The sequence below is a fragment of the Eschrichtius robustus genome, chromosome 1 (genome assembly GCF_028021215.1).
Source record: "Eschrichtius robustus isolate mEscRob2 chromosome 1, mEscRob2.pri, whole genome shotgun sequence".
In the NCBI taxonomy this organism is placed as follows: domain Eukaryota; kingdom Metazoa; phylum Chordata; class Mammalia; order Artiodactyla; family Eschrichtiidae; genus Eschrichtius; species Eschrichtius robustus.
Genome location: NC_090824.1, coordinates 176,626,447 through 176,654,300, shown reverse-complemented (window position 1 = coordinate 176,654,300; position 27,854 = coordinate 176,626,447). Strand labels below are relative to the sequence as shown.

At 46.4% G+C, this 27,854-nt stretch overlaps 1 protein-coding gene across 1 annotated transcript in view; it reads left to right on the top strand.

Annotated features, from left to right (window-relative positions):
* Positions 1-21,084, top strand: part of ITIH5 (inter-alpha-trypsin inhibitor heavy chain 5) — a 74,522-nt gene extending 53,438 nt beyond the window's left edge. Inside the window, exons 8-14 of the mRNA XM_068538355.1 lie at positions 7,491-7,659; positions 10,837-11,146; positions 12,187-12,743; positions 15,353-15,406; positions 17,399-17,515; positions 18,239-18,616; positions 20,221-21,084. Of these exons, the coding sequence (XP_068394456.1) occupies positions 7,491-7,659; positions 10,837-11,146; positions 12,187-12,743; positions 15,353-15,406; positions 17,399-17,515; positions 18,239-18,616; positions 20,221-20,510 (1,875 nt within the window). The 3' untranslated portion in view covers positions 20,511-21,084. The remainder of the gene's footprint in view (positions 1-7,490; positions 7,660-10,836; positions 11,147-12,186; positions 12,744-15,352; positions 15,407-17,398; positions 17,516-18,238; positions 18,617-20,220) is intronic.
* Positions 21,085-27,854: the final 6,770 nt, after the last annotated feature.

The following is a 27,854-nucleotide window of genomic DNA, read 5'->3' as shown; positions in this document are numbered from 1 at the left end:
TTTTATTTATTATTTTTGGCTGCATTGGGTCTTTGTTGCTGCGTGTGGGCTTTCTCTAGTTGTGGCGAGTGGGGGCTGCTGTTCGTTGCGATGTGTGGGCTTCTCATTGCAGTGGCTTCTCTTGTTGAGGAGCACGGGCTCTCGGCTCGCGGGCTCAGTAGTTGTGGCTTGTGGACTCTAGAGCGCAGGCTCAGTAGTTATGGCACATGGGCTTAGTTGCTCCACGGCATGTGGGATCTTCCTGGACCAGGGCACGAACCTGTGTCTCCTGCACTGGCAGGCGGCTTCTTAACCACTGCGCCACCAGGGAAGTCCAATATGATGACTTCTATCCCCAATTTTCCAATTATATAAAGAAAGCTTCTGAGTTTCTGCTCTTTCTCTAAAAGGAACACTTCGGCCAGGAGAAAAATAGTTTTAGTTTCTTTCAGCAAGATTCCTCATATTGGACAGAGACACCTTTTGATGGTTTATGTTTCTTTTATTACAGTTTGAAGTTTTTATTTTTAATACAAATTATATAATGTGTTCCATTTCAGGAGCTATTTACGGCAGAGAAGAGATGGGAGGGCACAAGCCTTTGTGTTATCGCTGTTTTCCTTTATGAGTTTACATAACCTCTTGAACTGTGCCTATACTGTCATCAGTGGGGTAACATTTTTAATATTTCAGGTTCTTCTCTGAAACCAATCTGTTGCTAGATTCCTTGTAAAGTGTAACAATGATATAGACACAAATATATGATGGAGAAATGGTCTTTCTCACTCAATTTATTGCCTTGCTCCTAAAATTAGGATTCTTTTTTAAAAAACCTAATTACTTGGTGGGTCAGTCTCGATACAATTTCGGAAAACTTCCCTTCAAATCATTGAAAGAGCTGTAGCATGTCCATGTAAGGTTGTGCTGCCTTTTGCAGAATCCGTGTGAAATGCCATGGTCTTGGAATAACTGCTGCTGAAGCATAATTGCTACCCAGGGACTGACAGCATCCAGCTGGCTTGTTGTGGCTGCTCTGGTCTTAGCCGTGACCTTGACTCCAGGGTGACGTGGGGTGGATGCCTGCGGAGGGCACAGAGAGAGGCCGGGATAGTGGGCGTCTCCGTCCTCCTCAGTGCCGGCTTAGACAGGTGGTTTGAGGTTGCAGGGAGCACCTAATGTTGCAAACTTTGATGGGATAACAGACTAGTTTTTATTTCTGTCTGTCCTTCCATTGGAAGGACTCCATGGCCAGTCCTGGGCACAGAGGGGTCCCCCTGCTGGCATCAGGAGGGACTGCAGCTCACAGGAGGATGAGTTGCACACACTTCCTTCTGGTCCCCACCCGTGTCCCTTATCTCCACCCACCTGGGAAGGGAGAAGGCCCACCTGTGCCCAGTTCCTATTTGGTGTATTCTACTCCCCAGTATTACCTCTCAGAAACTTAGGGCTGTTTTCAGGGTATGCATCTGCTGATGATGATTCTCTTTCATGGCTCAAGCAAGACTTTTAGAAGGTCTTAGATTTCTTTTGTTTTCGATGAGAAAAATCATAGATGCTTTTCTCTCGGGTTCATCCAGAAGGAGTGTGTGGACCCAGGAAAGAGAAAAGGTCAGCTCCTCGGTAGACATTTTAGAGCAAGGCAAGTGATAGGACTGCTTCGGAGCACAGCAAGGCCGTTCTGCTGAAAGCATGGCGTGGCTAGTATCTAGTACCCTTGAACTTGGATTTCCTCTATGATGTCACAACCCAGGGTCTGTGGTACAGAAGCCTTTTGTGTCAGAGTTAGTCGCTGGTGAGTGTGGTTTGGCGGGGACACAGAAGTGTCTGAGGAAAGCTGCGTCAGCGGGCACCCTGATGGAATGGGCAGGCAGCTGGGTTTTCCATGGGCTCCACTGATGGGTCAGCCTGAGGGTGTGATTGCACGATGCTTGTCTCCTGGGGGAGGTCTAAGAGTTGTTCACGACACAGTGGTTAGCACAGGGGGTGCTCACCCCCCCAAGGCTGTGCCAAGAGCCTCCGGCTGCTCAGGCTCAGTTTTGCAGGGAGGGGGAAGGAAGGGCCATCCCTTGTCTGTAGGACGGCTTAATGCAGGGCCCAGAGCCCGCAGGACAGAGCTGCCCACAGACACTCCCTTCCCTGGGAGCAGCCCTCGTGAAGGGCAGTGTAAGTGAAGGGTGAAAAGGGGGCTGTACCTCCCCGGGGCCCAGCCCTGCACCTTTCCACAGACACCACCAGGGAAGCCTACAGAGTTCCGCTTCCTGAAGACCCACTAGAGCAAGAGGGACGATCACCAACCATGTTGAACGAATAGAGAATCTGAAACCGAGAGCTTGTCTTTATTTATTCACATGCGCCTTGTTCCTGAAAGAATTTAAATGGACAGAGACGAAAAGGCTTACTGAATAATAAACCAAAGGCAGCACTGGAATTAACTTCTAAGACAGTTTTCAAAGGAAATACTTCTTTCCCCTCCTTTCCACCCAAGGAAAGTACCTATAAGAAGAAGGATTCCGGGCTTCCCTAGTGGCGCAGTGGTTAAGAATCTGTCTGCCAGTGCAGGGGACACGGGATCGAGCCCTGGTCCCGGAAGATCCCACATGCCCCCGCACCTAGAGCCCGTGCTCCACCACAAGAGTAGCCACCGCAATGAGAACCCCGCGCACTGCAACAAAGAGTAGCCCCCGCTCGCCGCAACTCGCAGCAACGAAGACCCAGCACAGCCAAAAATAAAAAATAAATAAGTAAATTTAGAAAAAAAAAAAGAAGAAGGATTCCTCACCATGGAATAGTTTCAAGCAGGGACTCATCCCTGTTCTCTGTGATTCTACGTGGCTCAGATTAAAAGGAATCTTGTCTAAATGCTCCTTCCAGGCCAAGGTGCTTCTTTACTATCTGAATAATAAGAAGTTTTTCCTCTATTTGTTGTATCTGTGTACCTTTTGTATCTTTCTTCAGTCCAAACACAACCTGGAATGTCATAAGGAGCCCTTCTTGTTACATGTACAGACTGGTCTTTGCAGATTGCCCTCTGGGACCCACAGGGAGTGGATCTGATCAATTGGTGCCTTCAGGGTAGCTCAGGCCTTCAAACCAGCTTGGATTGTACATTCTCTGCCTTTCTGGGCTTTCTCTGATCTTTCTGGAATGCGCTGTTTTCTGGGCTGTACTCTTGGAAAAAGTCTGACCAGGTTTCTGTTCATCTTCAGCGTATAAACGCAGGGTGCAGAATTATCAGCTGAAGCCCTCTCACGTTTACTCTTCTATCTGACCCCTTACCTTCCTCCTGCCTGTTCAGCCTTCTACAGAATGCAGAGCTCCCCAGGCCACCCGCCATCTAAGGAGACGGTCGGAGCTCGGAAAGGGTTAACGGATGGTGGTGGCTCCAGGCAACTTCTGCCCAGGTCTCTTGGGATGAGGACTTGGAGACCAAAGGTTCTAAGGCAATAGGAAATAGAGCCACTGGGAGCCCACGGGTCTGCCTGCCCTGGTGCACATGAGGATAAGTTACAGCTGTGGCCTTACAAGGTCATAAGAAACCCGTCGTTGCTGAGCTCAGGGGAGGAGGGTGGAGAGGCTCGAAGGACTATTCCTAAAGCAGACCATCCATCATGATGGGGAAAAAAGGAGCCAGGCCAGCCCCTCTCGAGGGCTTTAGCACGCTATTTAAGGATCCCTAAGGATGCCAGCAGCTAAACAAACGGCAGCCTTCTAACGAGTTTCCCCAGGTCCAGCCTGCACCCTGGGGTGCCCAGCCAGCTCTGAGCCCCAGCAGCGGGAACATTTCCAAGTACCTGCCTTAGTGTCGGGCTCCAAACTGTGTCGTCTCAGGGATGGCCACCGCTTGCTGTGGTCCCATCTGTCACCTCCCAGTTGTGGACCTTCAGACTTCCCAGAGGTCTAGACTCTTGGACTGAGAATGACGCCAAGCCCGTCTTTGCTCATGCTGGGGTTGTGTTGGCTCTGAGTGGAAGGAAGGATGAGGGGTCAAGGTGAGGCAAGCCTCCGGGAATTCCGTCAGCATCAGTGCTCAGGGCATTCCACCCACATCTGTTTATTGTCATGATCTGATCTATTTATTTTTGCTTTAATGCTATCCATCATTCAGCTCTGTTTCCTGCACGTCAACCTTCTCAGTGTTCCCTGTCTTAGCTTCTCAAGGATGGGGGCTGTGTCTCTCTTACTTCCTTTGTATTCACGCCATAGAATTCCCTCTCTCTCTCTCTCTCTCCTTCTTTCTGTCTCAGTTACTCATTCAACAGATATTTACTGACATAACTGACAGCCCACAATGCGCCAACTGTTGTATTGGGAGGGTGAGAAGGAGCAAGGGGACAGCTGTTTTGTGGAGTCTAGCGTGATAGATGGACAGTTTATTCACCATTCACTTTTTTCTGGAAAAATGTATCAAGACTCTGCCGTGTGGCCAGGCACAGCTGGGTATGACACAGGAGTGATGGAACAGAGAAAGCTCCTGCACTCGGAGGCATGGAGCTGAGTTGGACAGTCAAGTGAATGCACAAATATGTAATGACATGCTCTCTATCGATGCTGTGAAGGCAGAGAACAGGGTGCCGGGCTTGAGAGGACAGAGAAACGAGTGAGCCCAGAACTAAAGGATGAGGAGGGGTCAGTGGTCATGCAGACTGTAGGGAAGAGCATTCCAGACACAGGGAACAGCAGGTGCAGAGGTCCTGAGGTGGGAAAGGGCTTGAGGAAATAACGATAATGCAGTATGATAAGTGCAAAATAGATGTGTGTGCTGAGAGAGGATCTCAGAGGATGGGGCCATTAATTTTTTGTCATTTAATCTTTTCCCCCCAGTTGTGTTGAGATACAGTTGAGATTCAGCACTGTGTATGTGTAGGTGTACAGCATAATGGTTTGACTTATTGTGAAATGATTACCACAGTAGGTTTAGTGAACATCCCTCATCTCATATAGATCAAAAATGGGTTTTTTTCCTTGTGATGGTAACTCTTAAGATTTTCTCTCATAACAACTTTAAAATATACCACACAGCAGTGTTAACTATAGTCGTCACGTTGTACGTTACATCCCCAGGATTTATTTATCTCGTAACTGGAAGTCTGGACCTTTTGGCCACCTTTATCCAATTCCCTCAGCCCCCACCTGGTGCCTCTGGTAACCACAAGTCTGATCGCTTTTTCTATGAGGTTGGGTTTTGTTCTGTTTTTAGATTCCATGTGTAAGTGATATCATATAGTATTTCTTTGTCTTTATCTGTCAGGGCCACACAGGTAGTAAGTGATGGATCCAGGGTGAACCCCAGCCCTCCTGCCTTTACAGTGAAGTGCTCTTCACCCCTGTGAAAGGTGGCAGAGGTCGTTGCTATGGCAATTATGTAATGAGCATACCCTACCTCATATCTCATATGCCGCATCTCTTTCAATGTCTAGCAATAATGCTGTTTAGAGAAGGCAGTGCTTGCTCACAATATCGAGTTGATTGTTTTAAAAACTCTTGTCCAGGCTCCTGGAGCTTTTCTTTTTTCTTTTTTTAAAAAAATTTTTATTGGTGTATAGTTGATTTACAACGTCGTGTTAGTTTTAGGTGTACAGCAAAGTGAATCAGTTATACATACACATGTATCTATTCTTTTTCAGATTCTTTTCCCATATAGCTTATTACAGAGTATTGAGTAGAGTTCCCTATGCTATACAGTAGGTCCTTATTAGTTACCTATTTTATATATAGTAGTGTGTATATGTTAATCCCAATCTCCTAATTTATCACTTCCCCCCTTTTCCCCCTTGGTAACCATAAGTTTGTTTTCTACATCTGTAACTATTTCTGTTTTGTAGGTAAGTTCATTTGTACCCTTTTTTTAGATTCCACATATAAGCAATATCATATGATAGTTGTCTGACTTACTTCACTCAGTATGACAGTCTCTAGGTCCATCCATGTTGCTGCAAATGGCATCATTTCATTCTTTTTTATGGCTGAGTAATATTCTATTGTATATATGTACCACACCTTCTTTATCCATTCCTCTGTTGATGGACATTTAGGTTGCTTCTATGTCTTTGTTATTGTAAACTGCACTGCAGTGAACATTGGGGTGCGTGTATCTTTTCGAATTATGGTTTTCTCCAGATATATGCCCGGGAGTGGGATTGCAGGATCACATGGTAACTCTATTTTTAGTTTTTTAAGGAACCTCCATACTGTTCTCCATAGTGCTTGTACCAATTTACATTCCTACCAACAGTGTAAGAGGGTTCCCTTTTGTCCACACCCTCTCCAGCATTTATTGTTTGTAGATTTTTGACGATGGCCATTCTGACTGGTGTGAGGTGATACCTCATTGTAGTTTTGATTTGCATTTCTCTAATAATTAGTGATGTTGAGAATCTTTTCATGTGCTTTTTGGTCATTTGTATGTCTTCTTTGGAGAAATGTCTATTTAGATCTTCTGCCCATTTTTTGATTGGGTTGTTTGTTTTTTGATATAGAGCTGCATGAGCTGTTTGTATATTGTGGAGATTAATCCCTTGTTGGTTGCTTCGTTTGCAGTCCTGGAGCTTTTCTGTTTTCAGTTTCCGATGGTTTCTTTCCTCTTTCCACAAGTCACGTCTGACTTACCTGCATACCTTTCATTCGCTCAGCATCTCCGGAACTCACCTGTGTCACCTCTCTGCTTTCCTCCAGCCGTCTCTCTGACCTCCTTTGCTTCTTTCTGGGATGCCCTCCCTCGTCTCTCAAGTTACCCAGTTCCTTTAAGTCTCATTCTCAATTCCCCCTTCTCTGTGACACCTTCTCACATCACTCCAGCCTGCAGTGCTTCGTTCTCTTTTAAATTCCAGTGGTATTTATTATTCGTACCCTTCATCTATAACTCATAAGTGTCCATGCATTCGTTCATCCTCTGAACTTCTCTCTAGCGCCTCCTATGTGTCAGGAGTTCTCCTCTGCTCTGGGTGATAAGAAAATAGATGCACCTGCCTTCAGAGAGCTGACGCTGGAGGAAGGGAAAGAGGCATGAAGCAGACTGTAGTCATGACGGGTAATACGCACTTTTCTATGTGAGTATGTTGAGGACAGTGCTAGCCTAAAGGAGAGAAGATGTGCGCTGTCTTTAGAGGAGCTAGAAAATGTTGCAAATAGAGAATATAGCATGTTAGCTGGGTTTTGAATGACGAGGGGCTTGTCAGATGAAACAGAGGCATGAGGCAGTAAGGAAGAACATTCCAGGTCTAGAGAATAGCAGTGGTGAAAGATACAGAGGCTTGATGCACCGTGGATTCCCGCAGATGTGATGGTGCATATATGAAACACCCATTCGTGTCTTATATAAGATTGTAACATATTAATGCTGGGTTTTTTTTCCAGCTAGGTGACAAAGTTCCTTGACATTTATCCGAGTCCCCATTACGTAGCAGGCACTTAATTTTAACCCTGGGATTGTCCCCGGTGTGCAGTTTCCAAGCCAGGGGACGCGTGGACTCATGCACTCAGACGTGACTGGTTTTGCTTTTGTGTTTGCCTAGACCAAAGATGCCCTTTTCACGATTCTGCATGACCTCCGACCCCAGGACCGTTTCAATATCATTGGATTTTCCAACCGGGTCAAAGTGTGGAAGGACCATTTGGTGTCAGTTACTCCCAACAATATCAGAGACGGCAAAGTCTACATTCACCACATGTCACCGACCGGAGGTAAACGCGCATCCTGCTTTGCCCATTCGCCTCGACGGGATACGTGAGTAGCTAACTTTCTGCCCAGAGACGAGGATTTGAAGGCTGACGCTGATCACAGGAAAGGAGATAACAGGGGAGAGCTTTCCCAGGAGCTTGTTTCTCCTCTTCCAGGCCCCAAACTAAGATGGTCAAGTAAGTTAGTGGGGGGAAATACCTGATAGGTTTTGGAGCCTTTCCTGGTTTACCTCACGGATCCCAAACAATGCAGCTCTTTTTGTAAATTGTTTTTTGGGGTGGGGAATGAAAGCCACATGGATGATTCAGTGTTTTGTGTGTTTGAAGATGAGCACCTTGGGAAGCAGCAGGTGGAGCTGCCCTCCTGAGCCGTTAGTCCTCTTGGACCCCAGGTGGCCTGGGTGGTGCTCTGGGTGGAAAGGGGAGGACTCAGGTTTTGCACACTTGGCTGGGGGGTCGTGATGAGGTAAGTACGCTGATGCGGGAAAAGGCTGTAAAGGACTCTAAGGTTAGAGAGTCAGAACAGTGTGTTACCAACCGTGCTGGATGTGAGTTCCTTCGACCCTGGACACAGAGCTGACTTCTGCTGTTACATCCATCACTAGGACAGTGGATGCGTGGCAGGTGCTCAGTACTGGAGTGTTTATTGGACCCGAACCTGACCCTTTGACACCTTTCTTAAAGGCCCCTGTAGAGACACCATCTCCTGGGTGTCTCAGATAATTCTGCTTTGGATACCTGGAAACATAGAAAACACCCATTTCTGTCCATCCTCTTCCATCTGAGTTTCTCGTTGCTCATGTATTTGTTATTTTCCATCCAAGGCAAAGTTCTGGTTTCCCAAATGAACTTCGTTTGGAACTTGATCTTGTTTGGATGGAATTTCGATTTATAAATGGAATTTCCTACCAGTCTCAACAACAACACGATCTAGTTACTGTTTTACTGGTTGATAGGAGGAATGAAAGGTTAGATTTAATATTATAGTGATAATCTACAGCAGGAAGTTGACAAGATGGTCAGATCTTTGAGGGAAGAAACTCTCCTTCATCTTTGTTTAGCCCCCGTTTCCTGTCATAGCTCCCGAACTACAGTGCATACTCAAAGAATATGCATTAAAATTATTTAAATTATATTAATGGTACTGCTTACTATGAGAATCCTTTGTGTGTGGGTGGTGGAGATAAAGCTTTAGAAAACAGTTGTGTGTATTTTGGAATCTAAACCATAGAAACCTTATTGGTTTCCTTTATTTTTTCTTGGTACTTCATTGTCCCAGCCTCTGCAGGTGAACAGAAAATTAATCTACTTCTCTCAGAAAAGTGTCATTTCAGGAGATGAGCATAGATTCTGAAGCCAGAATCCAGCTCTACCAGCTATGAGTCATTTAAACTCTCTATACTTCGGTTTCCTCATCTGTAAAGCGAGGATAATAATGGACTTGTTATTAGGATGAGATGAGTTAAAATATTTAAAGTACTTAGATCAGTGGCTGCACTAGGAAGTCTTCTCTAGGTGTCAGATATGGCCATTTTACCCAAGTGGTCCCTCTTGCTGGTGCACTTGGGTCCTTTGATGACCCTGGGGGAGCTCTCGGCGGAATGGTTGGGGCAGCTCCCTGGGGAGAAAGCCCCCCCGTTGTTAAGTGTGTAGGAGATGCCCCAACTTAACAGACATTCGATGCCAAGCTGTGCTGTGCTTTGGTGTCTCGGGTAAGAAAAGCTAAGTGCATCCTTTGCCTGGGCTCTCCTGGGCTTTAAAATGCAGTGAGAGATTTGGCATTATTGTTACGTTCTAGGTTAAAGAGAAAATGAACACCTGCCTTTTGGTTCATGCCCACATATCCAGAGGCAGCGTGAAACTGGGCTGGGCATTCAGAAAGGCAAGTGAGTGAACCCAAAGAATTGTTAAATACTGTTTCAGCTGTAACTTTCCCTTACGTTTGGGCCATGTGTACATCTTAGAACGAATTATCAATGTGTTTGCACAGTCATAGTCATATATATTTTAGCCAGAAGTTCTGGAGGATGTAAAGCAGTGGGGAAAATTATCTGGTTCACTCAAATATGGTACATTTTGCAGGGAGATCAAAATCACTCCAGTCAGGGGGATGGATTGTGGTGATGGGTACACAACTTCATAAATTTACTAAAAATCATTAATTGTGTACTTACAATGGGTGAAATTTTGGGGACTTCCCTGATGGTCCAGTGGTTAAGAATCCGCACTTCCTCTGCAGGGGGCATGGGATGGATCTCTGGTCCGGGAACTAAGATCCTGCATACCCATGCAGCTCGGCAAAAAAAGAAGAAAATCCCTAGTGACCAAAATGCGTGAAATTTTTGGTATGTCAATAAGGCCATTAAAAAAACCCCCAGTGGAGTCAGAAAAAGGAAGTAAGTATTCACGGCTGCAGTAAGAACTCTCAGTTTTTCTTGGCGATGGTAGAACAGCAGCAGCAGAGTTGAATGAAATTCTTAGCTAATCCAGAAACCTCACATTAGTTGGCAGTTTTGACTTCCACCAACCATCCGTCTCTCCATCCCCCAAGCAAAATACCTGTCCAGCACCTCCCACAGACACTGTCCCCTGACTTTAATCAGAGCTGCAATGACAAGCGTGTCTGAATTAGAAACGGCAGGGGTAGGAGGTGTAAACTTGAAAGCCTTCGCTTGGTGGGGTCCTAACAAGCAGGGGTGATCCTGAAGGGGCAGGAAGCAGGAAAGACAACGACAGCAATAAAAAAAAAATGAGTGAGTGCTTTAATCAGCATCCTCCAGTGAGGTCGCTGCGATGGTCTCCACATCCCCACCTCCTCATTCTGTGCCGTTCCCTTCCCTCTGGGACGCTTTCTTTCTCGAATTCCTGCACCCAACACCCTCCATCCCTTTCCAAAGCGATTCTCCAAAAAGGAGGTAGAAACCGTTCACGCTAAAGGGGTGGAGACGCCTAAGCTGAGGTGCCATCAGACACCTTCAGGACAAGGTTATATAATTCTCTGCCGTTCCTAGTCATTTGCCAAGTTTCTAGCAGTCTTTGTGACGTGGAGTCACCCCATGAATGCAGGTGGCTGCTTTCCCCACGCGTCACTCCTGCGGGTGCCCGTGAGGGGCCCGAGAAGGTGTGTCCAGGTAAAGGAGGTGGCGAGGCTCCTCAGGTGTCCTGTTCTATGTCCCGCAGGCACGGATATTAACGGGGCCCTGCAGAGGGGCATCAGGCTTCTCAACGACTTCGTGGCCCACAACGACATCGAGGACCGCAGTGTGTCCCTGCTCGTCTTCCTGACAGACGGAAAGCCCACCGCCGGGGAGACCCACACCCTGAAGATCCTCAACAACACCAGGGAGGCCGCCCGGGGCCGGGTCTGCATCTTCACCGTGGGCATCGGGGCCGACGTGGACTTCAGGCTGCTGGAGAAGCTGTCCCTGGAGAACTGTGGGCTCACACGGCACGTCCACGAGGACCACGACGCCCGCGCCCAGCTCATCGGGTCCGTGGGTCTGTCTGTGTCCTCGGGGCGGGGGGCAGGCTCAGCAGGAGGCTCGGACGTGAGGACGGACCCCAAGTCTGATCATCACTCCTTTCGTGGGAGACATCGCCATGGGTCTTGAAACTGGGTGGATCTGGGTTCACGTTCTGGTCCTGCCTTGTGACTTGAGGCTTTAAGACTGTCTGTGCCTCGGTCTCCCCAACTGTAAAATGAGGATTCTGGTCAGATGATAGAATTTAAGGAGAAAACCTACGTGAAGTATTGGCAGGACGGCTTTCACAGGTTAGGTGTTCCGTTAGCTCTTATGGTTATAACTGTCTTCCTGACACTTCAAAGCACTTCCTCATCTCAAGACGCACCTCAGAGATACTGCAGGTCAGTTCCAGACCACAGTGATAAAGCAAATATCGCAATAAAGCGAGTCCCACAGGTGGATTGCTTTAACAGTGCACATAAAAGTTATGTTTACATCACACTGTAGTCTATTAAGCATGCAATAGTGTCATGTACATACCTTAATTGAAAAATACTTTATTGCTGAAAAATGCTAACTATCATCTGACAATGCAGGATTGCCGCAAACCTTCATTTTGCGAAAAAATGCTAGGTCTTTGAAGTGCAATAAAACAATTTATGCCTGTATTTACTCTAATTCCACCCTGAGAGGGAGGTGGGATAGGTAGCGTCAGCTCCGCGTTGCATGCTAGTTACAATGATCGTGTTTTTATGTTGAAGCACAATGGCCAGTTGAAAGTGGTCGCTGACTGTGTTATGTTCTGGGGTGAAGAGGAAACCAGAATTTAAGTCTGGCAAACGGCGAGGGAGCTTGTGAGATAGTGAGTTCTCCGTCACCAGTGGTGTTCAAGCTACGGCTGCACGGCCTCCTGTCTGAGATGTTCTGCTGGGTGGAATGTTGGACTTGGTTGCTTCTAAGATCAGATCCGCCCCCCTACACCAGACAGCCTGTGATTTCCTCTAGGACGTGACCTGCCTGTAGCTAGTGCAGGCCCCGATTCTCCCTCTCTGTTCCTCCTCTCCAGGTTCTACGATGAGATCAGGACCCCGCTCCTCTCGGACATCCGCGTGGATTATCCACCCGGCTTGGTAGAGCATGCCACCAGGACCCTGTTCCCCAACTACTTCAATGGCTCGGAGATCATCATCGCGGGGAAGCTGGTGGACAGGGAGGTGGACCGCTTGCACGTGGAGGTCACGGCCAGCAACAGTAAGAAGTTTGTCGTACTCAAGAAGGACGTGCCTGTGGAGCCCCGGAGGATGGGGAACGACGTCCCGGGGAGCCCCAGGCCCAAGGGGGGTGGCCAGGAGGACCCCAACCACCTGGAGCGTCTCTGGAGCTACCTGACCCTGAAGGAGCTGCTGAGTTCCTGGCTGCAGAGTGTTGAGGAGCCGGAGAGAGAGCAGCTGAGGCAGGAGGTACAGGCTCTGGCCGTGAACCATCGCTTCCTCACTCCATTCACCTCCATGACGCTCAAGTCAGCACCGCGGACAGAGACCCCGGAGGACGCCTACGGCACGCCCATGGCCACGGGGCCCGAAACGGTGATGCAGAGCCTGAGGGGCGCCCACCTGCAGCCAGGTAAGGGCACTCTCGGGATGGCCCTTCTGGCTCCTTCTCAGGCCAAGGTCGTCTGTCTTACTTTCTCGTATTATAATTCCTATAAACAATGTTCTCTACCTGCAGCTCCTAGCCTTCAGAGAGTGGCTTAGCTTGTGTTTGTGTTGTTATAAACCATGGATCTCTATAGAGAAATTCGAGAAAGTAAAATCAGTCTATCGATAAATCATCAATATTGAGTGCCTCCCGTGAACCAGGCATTATTGGAGGCACAGGGATGAACAGACAAGTAAACAAATACTCATTTTTAAATGCCTTTCTATATTTTAAGTACTTCAATTATGTCATTTTATGCATATGCTTGATTTTATTTTCCTGAGAAAATAGAATATTATTTTATTTTATAGAGAAAATAAAATGAAATTTTATTATATATTTTATTTACTCATATTTTGTTAATTTTACTTATAATTTTCTAAATTAAAGTTTTATTTTTTAAATTTTAATGATTTTGTTTACAATTAAATAAAATTAATAAAATTTTATTATAGATATTATTATATAGGAGGAACTAAGTTCTGGATTCTCAAGAGAATCCAGAGTTTAAACAGAAATTTTTATTATCTGTCTCTGTGCCATTTGTCAGGGGAAATTAGTAGCACCAAGAATGGGGAAAAGGACAGGAAAAGTAATTCAACCAAAGCAGAGGGTTATATTCTCAGTAATATCTGTTTATGGAAAACGGCACTTTTTTATGTGTGACATTTTTCTTAACTTCCTGTCAGGTTCACACGTCCTAAGGTGAGGGAACTGACATTAACCCTGGGCCTCATTTGATGCTCATATTCTCAACCCTGAGAATCACCTGGGCATGGTAGTGAGAGCACACGGTTAGGATCCAGACAGAGTTTCAGCTCACGGCTCCTCCTAGCCAGCTGTGTGGCTTGGGGCAGGTTTCTGAACCTCTCTGAGCTTCCATTCCCTCACCTGTAAAATGTAGATGGTAATATCTTCCCTGAAAGGTTGTTGCAAGGATTAAATGTGTAGAGGCCTTGGTATATAATAAGTGTTCTACACATGTGAGATACCCTTTCCCATGAGGAGTGTAGAACTAGAAATTTATTGAAAAGTTCAGACCTGATGTAGGGGTGAAAAATGATATGTTGCCTCTTTAGAAAGAGTGGAACTTGTCTTGGCAAAACTGGTACAATATTCGTTCTGATGAAAAGGATGAAAAGTAAGTTGCATGATGTTGTTACGTCACGCTGCAAGATCCGTGCCACATCCAGGGAAGATGACTTTTTGAGTAACATCTTGATTCAGTGTCAGCAACTCAAATCTCAACAGCTTCAGGAGAGAGCAAACTCAAATGACACGAGACTCAGAGGACCAAGAACACAGATGAGGGAATAACTGACTGATTGCTCAAAAGGCTTGTTAGACATAGGATTTCCCTGAAGATGATTTTTTAGTTTTAATTTTATGATTTTTTTGAGTGTCTGTGACAATTTAAGCCTCCTCAAAGCAGCCATTCAGGCTGATATGTCGCTCCTCCTTCGTGGTCGGCCTGATTCTGTCTGTGTCTGGCTGACCAGGGACCAGTTGGAGAAGGGGGAGCTTAAAAAACATTGAGATACTGTGATCTTCATTTTCTGGGGGGCAAAAATCAGTTAAGAGGAGCATAATCTTAATATAGACAATTTGAAATAAGATATTAATTTTATTTTATTGACGGAAAGTAATTTACTTTTAGGTTATTCGTTAATTGAGTGTTTATTTTTGCCTGCTGCTTTGTGAATTGTACTTACGCACATGGCTATAGACCTGGATTGTCGCATTATCTTTTTCTTTTACATTCTTGTATATTTTTGGTTGTTTTAAATTGCTATTTTGCAAAAAACACATAACGTAACATTTACCATCATAACCCTTTTTTCCATTCTTTTTTTTTAACTGAAGTATACTTGCTTTACAGTGTTGCATTAATTTCTGCTGTACAGAAAAGTGATTCAGTTATATTCTTTTTTTTTAATATTCTTTCCCATTATGGCTTATCAGAGAATACTGAATATAGTTCTCTGTGCTATACAGTAGGGCTTTGTTGTTTATCCATTCTATATATACAAGCTTACATCTGCTAACCTCAACCTCCCACTCCATCCCTCCCCCAACCCCCTCCCCCTTGGCAACCACCAGTCTGTTCTCTATATCGTAACCATTTTTAAGTGTGTAGTTCAGTAGTGTCAAGTATCTTCCCATCATTGTGAAACAGATCTCCAGAACTTTTTCATCTTGCAAACCTGAAACTCTGTCCCCATTAAACAACTTTGCTTTCCCCCCTCCCCCCATAACTATACCTTAAGAATGATAGAATATTTTCTCCTATTATATACACAGAAATCACAGACAAGAAGAATATTATCTAATTTACAGAGGAATAAAATAGTTACGCCTCCTCATTTACACCTTCACTTTGTGTTGCGAGGCCAAGAGCCTCCTTTAAAAGAGATGTGTTTAAATTGTCACAAACGTATCTGAAAGCTGTGTTTGACTCCTCTCAGCCCTCTGTACCTCTCACTTCCTCCTCTTTAATGAATAACGGTGGTGGATCTCTTCCTTCTCCTCTCTAGGACCTGCTCTCAAGGAACCATACAACCCAAGGATTAAAGTCTCCAAAACCTCAGGTAAAGGAAAGAATGTGCTGGTGTGTGATTTGAGAGTTGAAATGTTTAGGAAGCAGATGACCAGGAATTTCCCAAAGCCAGTTAGAACATGAGCTCATAGGACGAGATGTGAGGACCCATATTTATTTAGTGCAAACCGGCAGCGTGGGGCAGTTCTCAAAACCAAGATCGTCATTAAACCATCGCATAAACCTCGTGGGTAACACAGTCCTGAGGAGCCTGGCAGGAGCCCTGATAGAAGGGTGGATGGACAGAGCTACACATTCAGCATGATTGAGCTGGAAAGACGTTTGTTTTTAGAGATCTGAAGTATGCTTGCTTCTAGCTTCTGGTGTTACAAATATCTGTGACAATGCAAGGTTTTTAAGCATTATTATTTTATTATTTTCATAATCCTTGGCTTTAGAAGGGAAGAACAGATAACAATGCCCTAAAATTTCCCTTGGCCATATTCCTGGGATTATAATAAAAATCTGGGTGGAATAAGGACACAAGGGCTGGGTTTTATTCTTCAAATGTACACATCTGCCTTTGTAAGTCTTTCTTATTGCCTTGCTGCCGATGTGCTGGGCGTGCAGGTTCACATAGCCCAGGACAACCTGGAGATTAGCTCTGGGGAGGGGAAACACATGGTCTCCAGTGGGTAGCATGTCGTTCCTTTGAACACACATGCTTTATGGAATCCAGGAAAACTTTCCTCTTGGATGCAGCATGGAGTAATGACTTCCAGACCTCTCCTCTCTTTTTTGGAGCAGGCAGCATCTTTCCTTATAAAGGGATTTGGAAGATTTGAGTAGAAATAATATGGTGTGAACACAAGAAACTCTCAGAGAACTGTCACGTAGTTATATTTGTACCCACAGAGTGCCAAAAATATGGACTTTTATCTTTAATGGGCATTATTTTTTCATCTACAAAAGACCAGTACCTTGTATTTCTTTACGAGACACTTTTCTTTATTAAGTTGCCATTCACTGGGTGCTTGAGGCACTTTACAGTGAGATGAACCAGATTCTTCCAAAGGCCCTTCTGAGTCACGCTGGAGGCAGAGAGGGTTTTTCAGCAGTTCCACCAAGAACATTAATTGGCTTGTAGCTTGAAAACACTGAACTCCTGGCCCATACCCCCGCCCCCAGATACAAATGCGTATACATACATGTACACGTAAAGTAGAGAGGAATTCAGGAACACGGTGTTTGGTGTATAAATTAGAGAGAAACTAACCCTCCAGTCTCACGAGAAAAGAGAATTGACGTGGACTCCTGGGAAATATTTTGTCTGTACAGTAAGAGGCAAGACTGTTCATCTTTAGCAGAGGCGAAAATGAGGAGGATGGGTAAGGAAAAAGGGCCAGCCAAACTTTGTGGTCTTATCTGCGGACACAAATTTGAGAGCAGTAGAGTCAGTAGGACCCAGAGGAGGGATTGTCACGGTCATCGCTGGATGCACCACCTGACCTCCCGTTGACTCTGTGTCCTTTACTTGTCACCAGCCCTAAACTGGGCTTGGTCGTTACTCCTCATGCAAGGGCTGTGTCCATCTGGCGCTGTGAATGACTCAAGGGCCAAGGCACTCTGGTCACAGGACAGGAAGTTCTCATCCACATCTCTTCACTGGGGAGGGCAAAGGGGAAGAAAGTGATTAGCGGAAGCCACACAGGGAATTGAAGAATGTGGGCTCAGTAGTCATGGGGAGTGTAGGGTGATGCCCCGCTTCCCTCTAAAGTTCAGTTGTCTATGTTTGACTGCAGTGTGGTGACAGAAGCATCATATTTGTATTTAGGGGACCTGCATTCAAATATTTACTTTCCATGAACTGACTGCGTAACTGGTGCATCACGTCACCTTCCTCGTGTAGACACTGAGGATCCATTGTTGACAGGGTTAAGTCAATAACTCATGAGAAAATAGAAAAAGAGTGCTTACACAGAGAAGGTGCCCAATAAATGTCTTTTCTTTCTTTTTCTCTCCCGTTCTCATCCTGTTCTGGCAGCGGATGGAGACCCCCATTTTGTTGTCGATTTCCCTTTGAGCAACCTCACGGTCTGTTTCAACATCGATGGACAGCCCGGGCACATCCTGAGGCTGGTCTCCGATCATGCGGACTCTGGTGAGTTCTGCCTAGAAAGTGAAAGGACTTGAGTTTTGGGAGTGAAAAAAAAAATCCTAATCTTCGCATTCTACCCCACTGCTCAGTGGTGTCCCAGGGTCTCCAAATCAGGAGTAGTGGAAACTGATGGGTAAGAAAATACTGTGTCAGGGCCACACGAGGGTTTTGGGAGCTATAACCAGACACTGAAATGAAAGCAGACAAACATGTCAATCCCCTTTTAAAAAATTTTTATTTACTTATTTTTTTTCACTTTTAAATTTTTATTGGCGTATAGTTGATTTACAATGTTGTGTTGGTTTCAGGTGTACAGCAAAGTGAATCAGTTATGCATATACATATATCCACTCTTTTTTTAGACTCTTTTCCCATATAGGTCATTACAGAGAATTGAGTAGAGTTCCCTGTGCTATACAGCAGGTTCTTATTAGTGATCTATTTTATATATAGTAGTGTGTATATGTCAACCCCCTTTTTATGATATTTTCACCTAAACCTGCATCAGCTTCTCCTACCCAGGACATTGGTCAAAAATCACTCATACCTTCATGCATTCGTTCCTTCCTTCCTTCATTCAGTGGGCACTGAGTGGTCCCTACGTGTGAGCGGAGGTTCTTTGTTCTAGAGGTACAAGAGAGGAAGGAAATTCTGATGAGAAGCCCTCTCGTGAAAGTGGGGGTATTTTTTCTAACCGCTGCTCTCTTCCCCGCCCCCGCCTTCAAGGCGTGACAGTGAACGGAGAGTTGATCGGGGCCCCCGCTCCCCCAAACGGCCACAAGAAACAACGCACTTACTTCCGCACCATCACCATCCTCGTCAACAAGCCCGAGAGGTCCTACCTGGAGATCACGCCCACCAGAGTCATCATGGATGGTGGGAACAGGCTGGTCCTCCCCTGCAACCAGAGCGCGGCTGTGGGGAGCCAGGGGCTGGAGGTGTCGGTGTCCGCCAATGCCAAGGTCACCGTCGCCATCCAGGGCAACGTGGCCTTCGTCATCCTCCTCCACCTCTACAAAAAGCCAGCCGCCTACCAGCGAAACCACCTGGGCTTCTACGTCGCCAACGGCCAAGGCCTTTCTGGCAACTGCCATGGCCTGTTAGGTAGGTGGCTGCTCTCCACGCCGGCTCACAGCACAGAATTCAGTTTCCCAAAACGAAGCGGATGCTGCCCGTATCTTTACTTGGTTGAGAGTGTCCACAGGAATGTGGTCTTTATGTAGCTCATGAAAAGTCTATTTCTTTTTTCTTCTTTTTTTTGGCACATGGCCAATTTTTCTTTTTGCTCTTTTTAATACAGTTTTTAAAGGTTACACTCCATCTACAGTTACTACAAAATATTGGCCATGTTCCCCGTGTTGTACAACACATCCTTGAGCCTGTCTGACACCAATAGTTTGTGCCTCCCACCCCCCCAACCCTCTCTTGTCCCTTCCCCCTTCCCCCCTGGTAACCACTAGTTTGTTCTCTATGTCTGTGATTCTGCTTTTTTTTTGTTGTTATATTCACTAGTTTGTTGTATATTTTAGATTCCACATATAAGTGATATCATACAGTATTTGTCTTTCTCTGACTTCTAATTTCTCTGACATAATAATTTGTCTTATTTCCCTTAGCATAATGCCCTCCAAGTCCATCCGTGTTGCTGCAAATGGCAAAATTTCATTCTTTTTCATGGCTGAGTAATATTCCATTGTGTACCACATCTTCTTTATCCACTGGTCAGTTGATGGACACTTAGGTTGCTTCTGTATCTTGGCAAGTGTAAACAATGCTGCTGTGAACATTGGGGTGCACATATCTTTTCAAATTAGTGTGAAAAGTATACTTCTTGCTTCCTGACACTTTTCTAGAATAGGAATGGGCTTTATAAACTAATTCGCCCAGGCCTTTGGGGAAAGGGAGCAAAGAAATGAGGAGTCCTTCTCCCCAGGTCTGGTTCTTTACTCTCAGGGAGAGGATGCAAACACATCCCATGGCCCAGCACCAGGCGGGAGATGCACGGCCCCTCCTCGGGCGGCACCCCCGTGGCTGGGAGCCTCGGGCAGCCCACTCTGCCTGGCTTCCCTCCACGTGCGATTTCATGTGGGCGTTTTTCCCACAAGTAAAGAGGGAGCCACTGCCAGGGCTCGGTTTAGAAAGCAGGATTTCCTGGCACTCGAGCTGGACGCGTCTCTGTGCAGCTTGCCTGGGAAGCTCCTCTCCCAGACGCAGACTGCTGTCCCTTCGGCCTTGGCCATGCCCTCACTCGACCTGGAGGATTCTGACCCTGCTTTCCACACCCTCCGCCCAGTGCACACCCACTAAGTGCACATGTGGAAGGGGTCCTCCAGAGGGAGGAGAGAGGGGAAGACCGGACCCTTCTTCCCTCGTTATTTGCCCCCATCTCATCTTCCCACCTCAGTAGGAGACTGGGCATCTCTGTTTGTGGGTTGGGCATCCTTCCCGTGGTAGCTTCCAGAAGTGGGGGCCACTACCAATACACTCAGGTCTCTCCTCCCCACACCCTCCCCGGACACTGGAAAAGGTGGAGCACCTCTGGGAGACTCCAGCCGAGGACCACAGTCACTGCTCTGATGTCATGTATCCCCTTCCTCTGGGTCACACCCGTGCATTTGCTGGTCATCGGTGCCCGAATTGAAGTTAGATTTTGTTTAACCACGTTGCTCGCACTTGACCTAGACCTGATGTCTCTTTTGTCCTCTCAGGTCAATTCCTGAACCAGGAGGCCAGACTCACCGGGCTCGGCAAGAACCCTGCCCATCCCTCCGTCCCCGAGGCAGGCGAGAGGTCTGAGGCCGTCCTTGAGGTAAAAGGACACCAGGTCCCAGTGGTGTGGAAGCAGAGGAAAATCTACAACGGGGAAGAGCAGGTGGACTGCTGGTTTGCCCGGAACAACGCCGCCAACCTGATTGACGGGGGGTATAAAGACTACCTGGCGGCCCATCCTTTTGACTCCGAGACCACCTTTGGCCCGGGCACATCCCGGGGACTCTGACGCCAGCAGCCGTAAGGCAAGAATGTGTGGCAGGGAAACGTCTTCGGGGACCCCGTGGTGTGGTTCTTGTCGCTTGGCAGGTAGCCGCCGCCCATGGCTCACCCCTGGTGGCGGGGAGGTCTACCCTCTGCTTGAGCAAAGGGTGGGGTCAGGATGTTGAAGCAAGAGTGGGATTTCCGGCTCCTCCCCTCCCCCTCCCCCTCCCCCATCTCCAGTAGAGAAGGTGGTGGCACCAAAGGGACCAGTCACAGTTAAAAGCAAGTCTCTATCTTATACCAGCTGGCTTGTCCATCTCACAGCCTACCACAAGGTGACTCTGATGAAGGAAGGTGGCCATCAAGTCTGTTTTCTCTGTGGAAATGGCCAGGTTTGGGCACTCTGCTTTTTGCCTTATACTAATGCATAGGCATCTCTCCTCCTCGTCCGCTGCGTTCTCCGGATGTGCGGCCAACCTCTGCCTCAGGGGAATCTCTCCTTGGGCCCAGGCCACGAGTCATGCAAATAGCACATAGATTTGATCACTGTAAGCCATTCGGTCTTTTCTTAGGAGGGGATTTTCTTCTACTGTGATGTCTTGCCCTTGAAAATTTGTTTTCGTTATTTAAAAATTGACTCAAATTAGAGACTCCGCATCCCAGATACCGGTATTTTTCTAATGGGCTTTGTAAATCACTTAACTTTGCTGTTGGAGATTCTCCTATTTATTCCAGAAAGCTAAGCGCTTCTAATAAACAGGGCAGCCCACGTGGGTGTATTTCACTGGCCTGTCTCAGTGCTGGAGCGTCGGCCAGCTGCGTGATGAGTCTTTCACTTGGCTCTTCAGCCTTGGTCCTGATTCCGACCTGATTTGCTCTCGGTCCCCCAGGAGGTGATAAGTTAGGCTCTTGCAGAACTGGGATGGGGAGGCATTGGCAGCCCAGAGCCGACCTACAGGAACCAAACTGCATGTTCTCAGCAGGAAGTGTGGACGTGCTTACAGATCTAAGGAACCCTCCCTCATCCCAGACATGCTAGGCCAGGAAGTCAGCGTGAGCAAGAGGCTTTGGGCAAATCTGATTCCATCAGGGAGGGGTTAAAATCAGGGGCCAGGGTGGTGTCAAAAGTCAATGACTGTCACCCTCCTCATTGTGGAACCTGTGAAGCCCGTCACATTATCAAGGGGAAGGGAGGTTGATGGTGGTCTTGAGACCTCCTCTCTCCCCCTCCTGCCTGGCTCTTTGCTGGACCGCGGAGGTTCAGTAAGGCTGATCCTCACTGCGGTCGGGACACGGGGGGCACAGCAGGGAAAGGAAGGTTTGGGTCAGAGAAATGGAATATTTTGACGTGAGACCGAATTAAATAAAAGCTTTTGTGCTGGCTTCATGGAACATTTCTTCCAGTAGGGAGTGACTCTAGAACTTTCATGCCATGTGGAAGCAGACTTAGCACTAGGAGAGAAATCAGAGCTAAGAAAATTGTTTACCGCCTTTGCCCATGCCTTCCCATGTTCGAATGGGAAACATTCGAGCAGCAAAATGACATCCACATGTTTTTGTACACCAGGTGGCTGCAGGAGTTTAAGTTAGTGCCAGGGCCATCGGGGGCGGGGGTAGGGGGGTGGGACTGGTTGTGTCTCGGAGTCTCCATCTCTCTCCACCTTGGGAACCCACCGGACCAGGGCCGGCAGCTGTGTTATTTTTGACTCAACTCAGCTGCCTGTTTTCATGCCAGCAGTGTGAATGCACAGGCCCAGGCTGCTGACAGCTGCTTCCCTATTTCAGAGGGAAAGGAGGAGCCGGAGCTGGGCTGGCCGGGACCTGGGCAGGCTCTGCGGGGACTTTCCTGTTACATAGACCTCGGGCCCAGCTGGGCAGAAATCCCTGCAGCCACGACACCAGCCCGCTGTGTTAGCGCCTGGAGCCGGGATCTGTGTTCCAGGTGTGGCCTCAAAGCTGCAGACAGGAGGCTGTTACTGCAGGACCAGATATTCCAACGGGATGACCGTCTCTTACTCTCCTATTCAGAAAAAAAAAATGCACATTTTTAAAAGTATTAGGGATGAGCTTTTATTTTAGTGTTTCTACTTTAGACTCATCCCACTTTTCTTTCTCCTCCTTTTCAATTGTATATCTTTTTTTTTTTTTTTTTTTTGCAAAAGGTATGTATCAGGGCATTTTCTGTTTTACCCAAAGGCTGTGAGATCTGTGGGCTCCAAACTCCACCCCAAGGTCACGCTTCAGTTTTTTTTTTTTAAGTTGATTGATAAATGTCATATTTTCGATTGGCCTCGCGTGTTGTGAATAGCAAGGTCTTTTCAAGTAAATGCAGCGGCAAGGAGGGATTCTCTTCTCAGGTGGGAAAACGGAGTCAGAGTGCAGTTGGGTGACTTCCCCCACATCATATAAAAGACTTAGAGCAGGGCCAGGCTGAGCCTCCAGAGCTCATTGGTTAGCTTTGACACGATGTCACCATATGGGTAGTCGTTTATTTTCCTTGAGCATTTATAAATAAGGCGGGGTCGGGGATACGAAATGAGCAGTCGAATGAGGTTGAGAAGTACGTTGCAGTTAGAGGGGATAAACCTCAAGTTACATCATCGCTAATGTTAATGGGTCCTAACAAGTTGACTGGCTGGGCTCTTCAGCAAGCCTCCACCCCTGGGACCCTAATCCACTCCCTCATCCGAAAAAGAGAGGCATCTCAGTGGGTCGTCTTTATGGGTCTCCTAATGTAAAGTTTCACATTCCCCAAATAAAATGGGCTGAATGTCCTCTACCCACTCATGCTAGGCGCTTTATCGTCTTCCATTTGCCTTTTCGGTGGTTTACTAGTTCAGGATGGAGGGAGCGGGTGTTGGGAGAATAACCCACCCTGACCCTCCCTCACAGCCGGGCAGTGTGATGCAGGGCTCTGGGAATGGGAGAGAGCACCTCTGTTTCTGTGTGACATAACATTAGGTCTTTAATTGAATCATGTGTCCTCACAGGTGAATTAGGGACAGGATTCCTTTCTTTAAACGTATGTGTTGGCTGAGCTGAATGCTATGGACAGAATGTTTGTGTCCCCCCGAATTCATATGCTGAAAGCCCAAATTGAACTCCCAAGGTGATGGCATTAGGAGGTGGGGCCTTTGGGAGGTAATTCGGTCATGAGGGTGGAGTCCTTGTGATGGGATTAGTGCCCTTATAAGAGACCTGAGAGAGATGATTTTTCTATTCTCCACCCTGTGAACATGAGAAGAATGCCTTCTAAAATCAGGAAGTGGGCTCTCATTAGACACTAAGTCAACTGGCACCTTGATCTTGGATTTCCCAGCCTCCAGAACTGTGAGAAATCAATGTTTGTTGTGTAAGCCACACAGTCTGTGGTATTCTTGATATAGCAGCCTGAGCTGACTAAGATGCTGAATCATTCAAGATACAAATTCCTTTTCTTTTCTTCAAGCTACTCAGAATGTATACAAACAATGTTGTTATTAAATCTGGACTCTTGGAACCATTCACACATGTTCCAACTAAAATAAACAGCAAATAAAATAACCCAGCTAAGCAAATACTTAGAACTGTGACTTTAAATATTTATCCTAGTCAGTTTAAAATAATAAGTAGGGCACAAGGTAGTTCACCTTCAACAGACATTTTCCTTCAACAAAAATTTGTAAGAGAATGACATCTAAAAACAAACAATACACTGGTATATTTGTTTTGAGGGAAAATAGCTAGAGAGAATAAAACTTGTTGACTCTAACTGCACTGCTTGTTTGTAGGAATTTCTGCATTCCATAGAAATATATGTAAATGGAGCAAGTGAGTAATATTGGAAGAATCATGTTAAAACAACACATTACTGGGAACCTGCTGTATGGCTCAGGGAACTCTACTCAGTGCTCTGTGGTGACCTAAATGGGAAGGAAATCCAAAAAAAAAAAAAAGGGGGGGATATATGTATACGTATAGCTGATTCACTTTGCTGTACAGTAGAAAACTAACACATTGTAAAGCACCTATACTCCAATAAAAATTAATTGAAAAAAAATAAAGTGACAGAGCCAGCAATAAAGCTAAAAAAAAAAAACCCCAACACATTACTGTGTGGAACAGCCAATGTACAGCATCCATTTCTGACCTTTTATAAAACTGTCAAATTTGTAGAGAAGTGTCTTAAACCTCAGTCCCTTATTTTCTGGGGACTCGGGCATCCCAAAGCTTCTCTCACCTTCTTCTTGGGTCACTTGTTTGCCCACGCTGACCATCACCTTGCTCGGTACTTCTTCCGTTGGCACAGGGCCTTTCTCTCGATTGTGATTCTGGCATCTCGCTCTCCAGTTCCTGTGGCCAGGCCAGATCTTGCTTAGATGTTAGATCCTGAATTAGAACCAAAGCAGACCTGGAGCAGGAGTGAGAGAGACATCACTGGGAGGTTGTGTTAAAGAGAAAACTAGCCAACTCCTCATCTCAAGGGCATGAAGTCCACCTCTTCAGGCTTTGGCTTCTTCGTCTCTAATAAAGGGACTGGACAAGGTAATGTGCTCAGATCCCATGATCTTTATCTTCTGCCTGCACATGAAGATACGTCCTGAACGTCCTAAGTAATAAATGCAAAGTGATTCAGTCAATGACTCCAGTCTATTCTGAGATCCAGTGTTCAAGGCTCGGGGATTCAGAGGAAAACAAAGTTCCTGCCTCCATGGAGTCCACAGTTTAGAGCAGGAGATATGCAAAGATTGGAACAGAGTGTGAGAAATCCTGCAAGAGAACTCTGCAGAGGCCCAGCTGAAGGGAGGAAGGAGGTGGGGAAAACATTCCAAAGATGGAGAGTATTCAGCTGCAAGGAAGAAGTGCATATACAGAGGGACCCACGTGAAGTATTTCTTCTGTAAGGTTAAGCAGCTGGGAACAGCTTAGGAATTGAAGCCATCGTCTTACTCCATTCAGTTTCAATCAGTTTTGATCTGTGCCCTGTAGATTCGGGGGTTACTGAGAACCCACAGTGGATGACACTCAGTGAATCTGCAGGTTCCTGTCTCCCTGGACCCTTGCCTGGGTCTGTCTCCAGCCCCTCATCCTTCACTCTTGTCCCCACGTACGGAGAATGCATTGGGAAAGTCACGGAGTGCCACAATGGGTCCATTCAACCAGCAGGGCTCCTGCTGGCATTTAGCAAAACTTAAATCTGTTTTCCTTGAAGTGCATTGGCCTCCATGGCTCCCGCCTTCTGCTTCAGCTTTCTAGACCACCTCACTCCGCAGCTTTCCCCAGCAATTTGCCTCCTCTTGTGCTGAGAAAACTGCAGAAGGAGCTCCCTCGCTTAATTACTCTGTCTCATAGCATCTTCGTCCTTAGCTGCCTTCGAGGTATAACGGTCCACCTTCTTCCAGGCTCTATCCTTCTCACTCCATCTGGGCAGTTGCCTCAATGACTCCTCTTCTTTCTAGAATCTCCAGACTCTTACTCCCCAGAGGTTCTTCCCTCTTGGTTTTGGATACCCTTCTAGACGAGATCGGGCGCATTCAGGGTGGTATGTCCATAGACTCGGACACCCTTCCAGAAGTCTCCTCCAGGCTGAAGTGCTTATCCCTGGCCAGGCCCCTGGGGGCTTCCATCTTCTCTTTTATTTCAGTGTCAGGCTTGTGCTAGTGGTCGGTGTTTGAACCCTCACTTTTATTACCTCCTAGTCAGTTGCTTAAGTCATCAGATTCATCTTCTGTCTTTACCACGTTCATCAAACTGTGTCTCAGACGTCACATTACCATTTCTGACATCCAGTTCCAGCGATGGGTGTCTCCAGCCCCTGCTACATGACAATTTTGGCCTCTTCCTCTTTTTTTTTTTTTTTTATGAATTTATTTATTTATTTTTGGCTGTGTTGGGTCTTCGTTTCTGTGCGAGGGCTTTCTCTAGTTGTGGCGAGCGGGGGCCGCTCTTCATCACGGTGCGCGGGCCTCTCACTGTCGCGGCCTCTCTTGTTGTGGAGTACAGGCTCCAGACGCGCAGGCTCAGTAGTTGTGGCTCACGGGCCCAGTTGCTCCGCGGCATGTGGGATCTTCCCAGGCCAGGGCTCGAACCCGTGTCCCCTGCATTGGCAGGCGGATTCTCAACCACTGCACCAGCAGGGAAGCCCTCTTCCTCTTTTTTGAAATGCTGGATCCCTTTGCGTCTCTTATGAGATTAGAATTTTTTTTTTCCTAGTCTCCTTTCCTGCATGTCTTTCCTCCTACCAACCTGTGGACATCCCCCAAGGTCATACTGGTCCTTTTTAAAAAAAATTTTTTTTTTGGCCACGCCATGTGGCTTGCAGGATCTTAGTTCCCCAACCAGGGTTAGAACCCATGCCCCCTGCAGTGGAAGTGCGGACCTAACCATGGGACTACCAGGGAAGCCCCCATACTGGTCCTTTATACTCTCCACTCCTTCCACCTCGCAATCTCACCCACTTCACGGTCTCAGCATCTGGCTCTACGTGGACTTGAGGACACTTCTCTTCCGTTATTCTGGCATCACCTCAAACTCAGGAATAAAAGCAAACTTTCCATCTTCAAAGTCTCTGTATTTATATTAGAGGGATTTGGGATCTGGGAGGAAAGGAAGAAGTTCTAGCACAATCTTTTAAAATTGTTACTGTTGCATATAAAGGTGGAAATTGTGGGTGGGTGTGTGTGTGTTGGGTACATTTCCTAGGCCAACTCAAAATTAATTTTTATTGACACAGAGTTCTTCCTGAAAGTTCTCTGTTAATCATATTATCTTCTCAAAACAACAGCTGTGCTTGTGTAAGAGAATGGCTGATGTCCTGACTGCTCACTGGGAATTTCTGGTTATATAAGAAGAAAATCACAGGTCCTAAGTTTATTGATGTGTCCATTAAATCACTTCATTGTAATACAAGTATGAAATGCATTGTAAATACATTTTAGTGTGCTGTTTTGAAATGAATAAATTTTATTTGAAATGTATAGAGGCGATGTAGAAAATACAATACTGCAGATACTTGAGCGTGAATGAATGTCTGTATGGGAGACCTGCACTGTTATTCCATCTGGGACGTTTCCTACTGGAAGTCTGTTCAATCACTAGGCTCTTTCCTCCATGAAGGTAACATAAGCTCTCTTACGTGTTACAGAATGTTACAAAAGAAGCAGACCTTTCCAGGGGAATGCAGAAACAGTATGTCTGAAGGCTCAGCTCCAACGTGAAGTGTATTTGCTTTTGAAGAAGGCTAGAGTCCAGGAGTATTCTAGAAACTAAAAGTTCTCCTGTCTGACTCGGAGGCAACTACATATCCTTTTGGTCTCTTCATCGGCCTGGAAAACTAAATAACACTTTGAGACCTTGTGATGAAAACATAGGATAAAACTTTGTGTACCAT